At 33.4% G+C, this 9381-nt stretch overlaps 1 protein-coding gene across 1 annotated transcript; it reads left to right on the top strand.

Annotated features, from left to right (window-relative positions):
- The first annotated feature begins 3396 nt into the window (after positions 1–3396).
- On the top strand, positions 3397–6572 carry LOC105135897 (reticuline oxidase-like protein). The gene is made up of 2 exons (XM_011040979.1): positions 3397–5133; positions 6301–6572. Exons 1-2 carry the CDS (start codon positions 3534–3536, stop codon positions 6399–6401), a joined length of 1701 nt encoding a protein of 566 aa, XP_011039281.1. The 5' UTR covers positions 3397–3533; the 3' UTR covers positions 6402–6572.
- Positions 6573–9381: the final 2809 nt, after the last annotated feature.

The raw sequence follows: 9381 nt of genomic DNA on the forward strand, positions 1-9381 counted from the left end.
ACATTGGATGAGAATTCATATATATATATATATATATATATATATATATGATTGTGCAATTGCAAAGAATACGAACAAGACATATCTTTGAAAATGTCCGGTGTCCTGACTGTGGACGCATGTGGTTTGTTTTTGGTGACAATTATTAATTTCCTCTGGGTACCAAATTATTCCTTATAAAGATTAATCCTTGCTTTTAATCGGATTGAATATACAAATTTACGGTATTTTCAATAGTAAAATAAAAAATGTTTATATATTTAATTTAAATTGTTAACAAATTGGGTGATTTATTCTTAGGCACTACTAGTAAGAAGATATCAGTACTGGTAGATTTCAATTTCTGGGATTCCAAAAGAAATGGATTTTTTTTTCATTTTTTTCGGTACAAATTAAGAACACCAAGCACAATTTTCTCACAAACCAAATAAGTTCTAATAGTTTTTTCTTTGACTATTTTATAATTTAGTCGTTTTTACATTTATTTTCCATGTCTTCTTGCCGGGTGCATGTCTTCCAATGCAAGGTTGACAAAGTAAAGAGGGGCAGACAACGACGGGGAACAATATATACGTAATTAAGTAATCAATGATTTTACATATATATATATATATATATATATAATCATTGATTAGTTAATTACCTGTATATATATATATATACACACTAAATAAAACTCATATTTTTTAAATAAAATATTCGTTGAATATAGGGTTTTTTTTTTTTTTTGGGGTGGGGGGTGTGGTGGGGGTGCTTTATTCATCAAAACTCTTAGAACCGTGAGGCTTACCTCCTGTGGCTCCAGTCATTTGACTCGGTCATGCTGCAGACAACATTCATGCAATTATTAAATTACAAAGTGGAAAATAGCATGATTAATTTCTTAAAATCTCCGAAGACTTGCAAGAACCTGCTTGGACACAAAGAAGATGTTTTCATGGACGCTCTTCCTTTCACAATTTTATATAGTACTCAATTTAGTGCAATATTTTCTTTATTTTTCTTCATAAATTTTATTTATTACAATTTTATCTTTTCAGAATTCATCTCTAGTCTTTTCCGATTAAAGTAATGTTTTTCTTTTGAAGCTGCAATGTACTTAGAATAATTTATTTCTTAAAAGTTAACAATATCAAAGTTAGACAAATTGATGTTAATATCTGATTAAAAATCAAATTAAATATACAAGTATAATTGTTAAAAAAGGTTTTCAATATTAAAATATTTTTTTATCATACAAATGGGTCACTATTGAATATATATAAGTTCATGTTTTTTTTTAATATATCGAATTAGCAAAATTAGATGTTTATTTTTTTAATAATAATTTTTTGTTCAAATTAATTATGCAATTTTTTGTTCAAACTAAAGGAATAAAGATATCTTTAACCTTATTTTACAGCATAATGGCCTCTAAAAGGCTTTGAATTAATCTACTAATGAAATACCACACTATCTCATTTCGTTTTCGAAAAATAATGTTGACTTACCAATTTTCAATGTGCTCCAATTGAATGGAAGATTTCTGGGTGCGCCGCTGCTTTCTAAGGTTTTAAATGTAATATTTTTATTAAATTTCAAGTATACATCATTATCTTCTCGAATTTAGGTATAAGATTCTTCCCCTCCATTGTTTTTCAGACTTGTCTTTCAAATTAAAAATTTTATCCTCCTCAATGTTTGATTTTTAAAAAAGGTCCATCGGATTGTTCTTCTGAAGAATTCAATCTAAGTATCCAATGCTCTAGAATACGGCTCCATGATATCACAATATTGCTCGGAAACACGCATTAGCAAATTAATTTAAAACACAATCATTTCAAGTATGTATATGGAAAATTGTATTATTTTCTCTTATAAAAACATAGAATTTAATATAAAAATAAGAATTGCATCATATTATATATATGAGATTGGGTATTACAAATACAAACATGCTAAATAGTTTCTCTTATAAAAACATAGAATTTAATATAAAATTTTTAGATTTGAATTAGCCAAAGAATCATGTAGATAAATTATAAAATTACTTATTGAATCAAATTTAAAAATAATATCATATAATTTTTTATGAACTAAATATTTTTATTACATTTAAAAAGTTTGAGTGGATTAGTACTTGTTATTTTTATTATTATTTTTCTACATTTGTTTTCAAAGTCAACTGTCTTTTACACCAAGCTACCAGTAAACATCATTATCTTCTCGAATCTCAAGTGGAAGATTTTTCCCCTCCATTGTTCTTCAGACTTGTCTTTCAAATTAAAAATTTTATCCTCCTCAATATTTGTTTTTTAAAAACACTCCATTGGATTGTTTTAATTTCTTCAAAAAAATTCAATCCAAGTATTCAATGCTCTAGAATACGGCTCCATAATATCACAATATTGCTCGGAAACACACATTAGCAAATTAATTTAAAACAAAATCATTTCAAGTATATGGAAAATTGTATTATTTTCTCTTATAAAAAAACATAGAATTTAATATAAAAATAAGAATTGCATCATATTATATATATGAGATTGGATATTACAAATACAAACATACTAAATAGTTTCTCTTGAATCGAACCCATCTACGACCACTTCGAAATTACCAACTGCAACGTAAGATTTATGTCTATTGCCAAATCGGATCTGTTGACAATCGAATTAGACTTGTTAATTAACTACCAAATCACCTGGATTAACTATCAAATCATCCGATTTTACTGTGGAATCGAGGTCCTGAGGTTGTGCCGCTAATTGTTCAAAAGGTTTTTCTGGAAAGTCAAGAGCACCTTTTTTTTTTCTTTTTTCTTTTTTTTTTATTTCCTTCCAAAGAATTCAATGACATATTAGCCAAGTCAAAAAAATGTACATAAAGAACACGATTCGGGTTGGTACCAATAGACAATTTACAAAACATTGGTATCAATGATTTCACACTAACATGTAATTTCTCCATGAAATTAAAAAATTTCAAGGATAGGTATCAACTTGTTGCCTTATGAATAGATCCAGCAACGTAATTATCAGAACCTGACCTAAATTAGAGTTGGTTTGAACTTGTTTAGGAAATTGATTGAGTCAACTCAGGTTTGCAATTTCAGTAAAAAAAAAATATTTTTATTTAATATGGTAACAATTTATTTTTTATTTTTTTTCAAAACAAAATTAATTTTAGTTTTAGTTTTTTGAATAAAACAATTTTATCTGATGTGATGTTTTTTTTTTTAAAAGAAAAAAACATGATTTTAAAATAGATTTGGAGGCCGGCTCATTACTCCGGGAGGTGACCTAATCAACCCGCAATTCAGATATTAGATCGGGTGAGAATTATGAGATCAATGCTCACTCGCCAAACGTCATATCCCAATTTCCGGTTCTTGATTGTCAAAGAAAAGCTTCCATATTTGAATTTTCTCCTAAAAACATGTTAATCGTTTTCAACCATTAAATAAAACGACATTTATTTTCCCTATAAAACACTTTCTCTTCGCTTAACTAAAATCCACGCAAAGGCAATCATTCTCTCTTACACTAAATCAAATGGGAAAACCAACCCTTTTAGCCTTCCTTGTAATTCTTATCTTCAATATAACTTCTTCTGCTTTCTCTGCCACGGCTGATGGTGATGATTCAGTTTATGAATCTTTCCTTCAGTGCCTGCAAAGCAACACTAACCCACAAGACGAAATCTCAAAACTTGTTTATTCACAATCTAGCACATCTTACACTTCAGTTTTAAGAGCTTACATAAGAAATGCACGCTACAATACTTCAGCAACACCGAAACCACTTGTCATTGTAACTCCAACTCAAATATCCCATGTTCAAGCCACGGTTATTTGCACAAAAAAAGTTGGTTACCAACTCAAAATCAGAAGTGGTGGGCATGATTATGATGGGATTTCCTACGTTTCTGACATGCCCTTTTTCGTTCTTGACATGTTTAATCTAAGATCTATTGAAGTTAATGTCAACGATGAGTCTGCTACTGTTCAAGCAGGGGCTACTCTGGGTGAACTTTATTATAAAATCTGGGAGAGCAGCAAAGTTCATGGTTTTCCTGCGGGGATTTGTCCCACGGTTGGTGTTGGTGGGCATTTAAGTGGTGCGGGTTATGGCAATATGTTAAGGAAATATGGGTTGTCGGTTGATAATGTAGTGGATGCAGAAATTGTTGATGTTAATGGGAAACTTCTTGATAGGAAAGCAATGGGGGAGGATCTTTTTTGGGCAATTCGTGGAGGTGGTGGTGGAAGTTTTGGGGTTATAATTTCTTACAAGATCAAGCTTGTTTCTGTTCCTGAGACAGTTACTGTTTTCAGAGTTGAAAGAACACTCGATCAGAATGCTACTGATGTTGTTTACAAGTGGCAATTAGTTGCTCCTCAAACAAGTAATGATCTTTTCATGAGGATGCTCTTGCAGCCTGTGACAAGGAACGGTAATCAGACTATTAGAGCGTCAATTGTGACATTGTATTTAGGGAATTCTGATAGTCTTGTGGCTTTATTGGGAAAAGAATTCCCTGAATTGGGATTGAAGAAGGAGGATTGTATTGAGACAAGTTGGATTCAGTCTGTGATGTGGTGGGATGAGTCTCAAAATCTTGGAAAGTCACCTGATGTTCTTCTTGATAGGAATCCTAATGATGCCAATTTCTTGAAGAGGAAATCAGATTATGTTCAGAATCCAATATCAAAAGATGGGTTGGAATGGTTGTGGAAAAAGATGATTGAAGTAGGCAAGACTGGATTGGTTTTCAATCCTTATGGTGGTAGAATGAATCAAATTCCTGCCTCAGAAACTCCATTCCCCCACAGGGCAGGCAATTTGTTCAAGGTGCAGTATTCAGTGAATTGGGAAGAAGCAGGAAGCGAGGCAGACAAGAATTTCATGACTCAAATAAGGAGGCTTTACAGTTACATGACCCCATTTGTTTCCAAGAATCCAAGGAGTGCATATCTGAACTATAGGGATCTTGACATTGGTGTTATGGAGGCTGGTAAAGATAGTTTCGAACAGGGTAGTGTTTATGGCTACAAGTATTTCAATGACAATTTTGATAGGTTGGTGAAAGTAAAGACTGCTGTTGATCCAGAAAATTTCTTCAGGAATGAGCAGAGCATCCCTACTTTACCAAGTAAGGCATAGAAGAGTTTTAGTAGTGATTTTAACCAAATGGTTTGTAATAGAAATAATAATCTATAGTTGCTTTATTTTCAATTGGAAGGCTACATGATTGCTTTTTGGTGGAGTCTTTCCCTTCCATCATCGTCGATCTTTTCCTTTTTCTTTAATTTATAAAATAAATCTTACTTTAGGGTAATGTAAATCTGTGATCTCCACAATAGCAGATCTTATCCCCTCTATTTATCATGCTTGCCTTCTTCAAGGCTGAAAGGTGATAAAGACCTTGATGCCAAGTGTATGCTTTTTCTTCATTTGATCTCTTGTGAATGAATGGTACTTGTTTTGCCATAGGACAAGGAAAGTTGCATTAAGCCTCCGTATCTTTAGGTGATGTGTCGGGTTTCAAAATTGTGATTGAGTGAAAAAATATTAAAAATAACGCCCTCCAACCGCAATATTACCGTGTCAATCATATATGAAAGTTTCAAGGTTCTTTCCATTTTGGTTCTGATTAAAAAACTGTTGATTGCTTACATCCCATGATTTTTGCCATGTTTTCAAGGAAGGAACTTGTGCTCTTAAGTCCAAATCCGTTCAAAAGGCTTACATATGTGCTTGTAGTTGGACAACAGCAATTGTTTTCAAGCCTCAACATTGTCAGCCATGTGGAGGCTTATCGTGTGTGGATGACCCAGGAGACTAGTCATCCACACACGATAAGCCTCCACATGGCTGACAATGTTGAGGCTTGAAAACAAATGCTTTTGTCCAACTAGTTGAGATTCCCACCACCAACAACCAGCTTACATCATGAACCAAATCATCTTCTTTTATAAAACAAAAATCATGTTGATGATGAAGATGAACTCATATTCTAGGTAATATATATGATGTCACATGCTTTATGATTGACGCCACATGGCGAGTGTCGTTTCTCATCAATCTTTAGCGCCCCAGTTGAATCATTTATCCTCACAGATGAATTTAGGTCATATTGGCTTTAATAGCTACATATCACATGCGGCTCGTATTGAAGCCGACACTCAATTTAATTCTAATAGACTCAACTTGAATCAAATGATGAAGGCATGTACACATGCTTTTTCTTCCATGTTTCATGTCCTGCTCAGACTCATTTTCTTGCTTCCTGGTAGCTGACGTTGTTCTTTTATCGCAGATGTGCAACATGACACAGGGTTGACTGGAGGCTCTACTTCAAGGTCTATATCATCCATGTTGATTCTAATAGTAATCTTGATATACTTTGCTTGTCTTTAAGGATCAGAGGATGATGATGTGTTCGTAGCTATTCTTGGATTTCTCTTTTCTCTTGTTTGGCATTCCAAGTGGGAAACTCATAGGCCGGCCTGTTTGTATATAATCGAGGTTCTACTTCTTTGTATGGTGTTCCCTTGTTTGATCCTATTTATGAAAGGACTATAATTTGCCGTAGAATGGTCATGGTTCAGTGACAACGACCTTACATCAGATGGTTTGGTGGTCCTGATTCCGGAATCGAGGCAGTGAAGATATGGCCAAAACTGGATGTGAATTAGGGGCTAGCCCAAAGGCCACAAACATCTACCGGGCCCTTCTTCCTTAATCAGAAAGGGTAGGCTGCTTCTATGCATACGAAAAATGAGGCTCATAATCTAAAACAAGAAAAAGAGGCATTAGCCTATCATATTAGCTAAAGCTAAAGGTTTAGGATCTACAATCATATTTTGTTTTTATGAGTATCTTCCTGTGTTCATTCATCGGCTGGGTTGGGCAGAGGACATGTGGCCAGCAGTTATGATTTATTTTTTTCAAAAATAGAAAGGCAGATAGACTATCTCATTCTCTAGAAAGAACAAATATTATGAACACGTCATTCCATTTTTTTTATTTGAAAAATAATTTACCACACCTATATTAAGTTCGAATACTAAGATATGCTAAAACCCACAAGTCAAATAGAGCATGGCCCTATTTCTTCCGGCGATTATAATTATGTTTGTGTTGTATTATTTTATTGGGATCTTTTTAAGAAGTTATGGCAACCGGTTTATCAATCATATTTTATGATTGAGGTTTTTTTTTTTTTTTAATGTAAATCAATATCAAGAGCTTCTAAGAAAGAAGATAGTAACACAAGCTAGAGAAACAAGTTTAAACTATCAATCATGGGTAATTTTCCAAAGTGACTAAAATTTTATTTGATTTATAGCATACAGTGAAACCATTCTAAATCAATTGTATATTGTCTTACAAATACACAATCTCATATATTGGCAGAAAAATTGAATACCATAGGGATAGCAATCATAAACCAACGTACGGTCCAACAACAGAACATTGAAATCAATAAAATTCTTTGCCATAAAAACAATGAACGAGCGACTCCTAAATATATTAAGAGTAGTGTTAATTAGACACTAAAAATCTGAAGAATTCAACCAACTTAATCATGAAAAACTTTCTTGGTTTCAATTCTCTTGTTCTTGATTTCCTCTTGAATCCTCCAACACAGATTCATCCACATAAGGCTCAAAATCTGACTCAAATGAAAAGGTCTCCACAACATCAAAGCCCATCTCCAGTCTCAAAGGTTTAGTTCTTCCATCTTTTAAGTTGAAAAATGTCAACTTATCAATTCCATCCCTTAATGCAACATTAGCATTGCAGACGCCGGTAAGGATAATATATGGTAACTCTTTTGTTAAAGCTTCAAAGTTCACTATCTGCTTCTTCTTCCATATTTTTCTATCATAGTTCTCGATGATCCATAGCTCCATGAAACGTTCGCCTTCCTCTTTACATATCAGGGCTAGATTTCCCTCAAACTCACCGAGCATCATGATCTTTTGATGATAATTCTTACGAACCGCTTCGGGTAGCGAAATCATGCTATATGTCTCTTCCTTCACATGGAAGGCAAAAATTTTACATCCAAACGTAAGCCAATGAAGTGAACCACAAGCAGATACGGCAGAATTAAAACCAAGGAATGACTCGTACAAAATCACTTCCTTCAGTTGCTTCCATGCATGGATCTTTGAATCAAAAACCTCGCACCGAAGATTGTTAAATCGATAGGAATCTCTATCCGTACGAAACTTAGGCTGAGAAAATCTCACAATCTTGTAATGCAAAGGTCTTGAACTCAACACAATCATACCAACTGCTTTATTCCTATATCGAGTCTTTGGATTCGGAATTTGTTTCCATTGTTTTGTAGTGGGTTTGCACACATAAACCTTTGGAATGTTTCGATATGTTGGCGGGAAATGCGTGCAAAGCAAGAGACCTTGGTTTGTCGAAGCCTCAATCTTTACAGAACAAGGTAAGAAATCGAGGGATAGCGTTGGACGCGAAGTTGTATTGCCAGGAGACAAAAAGATAGAAGAAAATCCTGACCTTATTATTCTTTGCATGACAAAGCCAGATATGCTTTCGTTTCTCTGGCTATGGACATTCTTTGAAGTTGATTCATCAGTATCCAGATCAAGATTCTGAGTAGAACCCATTAACGTAATTGGTGTTAAGCTTAAAGGACGTAAATAAAATAGTAGGGGAGATTTAAGAGGAAATATTGAGATATAGCAGAAGAAAACAAGTTGTGCTAGCGGCTTATGGATTTATATGGAAGAAGAAAGTAACAGCTCGTCAGTGTAATATAAGGATTCATCATTAAGTAGGAAACCTAATAGAATTCCTTTCCGTTTCCTACGAGGACAAGGAACGTTGGAAATTTAAAGCATTCTGTTTCCTATCTCCAGCAGGATTTGTGTAGCCTCTTGGGCATGATAGTTTGGGTAGGAGCTGACCTGGGTGAGTCTTATGCGATGGCTTTTGCCGAGGCTGATTTGGGCTCAGGACACCTGTTGTTGAAATTCAATATTAACTACGATTTATACTAATAAAATTTAGAGTTAATAAATTTTTTTAATATTAGTTAAAAAAAATCCTAATTAATATAGGAATTATTGATGAAGAAAGATTTGCAATAAACTAGCTTATAGAATCCTTGTTTAAATTAGTTTATTAGAATCCTTGTTAGATTTGGATTTTCTTTGAATAGTTTAATTTATTGATTATCTAGGACTTAGCTTTATAAATAGGCTTGTAATCTTAAACATTAAACACAAGTTGAGAGAGATATAAAGAAGAGCTATAAAGTTGTATCTTTTGAAAAACTCTTAATAAATTATCATTCCTCTCATTCTTCTTCTTGCCCTTATGATTATTCTTATAAATTAGCTACCATACCCTATCA

This window comes from Populus euphratica, unplaced genomic scaffold (assembly GCF_000495115.2).
Source record: "Populus euphratica unplaced genomic scaffold, PopEup_1.0 scaffold155.1, whole genome shotgun sequence".
NCBI classification, from domain to species: Eukaryota; Viridiplantae; Streptophyta; class Magnoliopsida; order Malpighiales; family Salicaceae; genus Populus; species Populus euphratica.

What these genes read in the sequence shown, in the direction of transcription:
- LOC105135897 (XM_011040979.1), top strand. Translation starts at nt 3,534, where the DNA reads ATGGGAAAACCAACCCTTTTAGCCTTCCTTGTAATTCTTATCTTCAAT. An exon ending in GAGCATCCCTACTTTACCAA is followed by an intron (nt 5,134 to 6,300) that starts GTAAGGCATAGA and finishes CTTTTATCGCAG; the next exon opens with ATGTGCAACATGACACAGGG.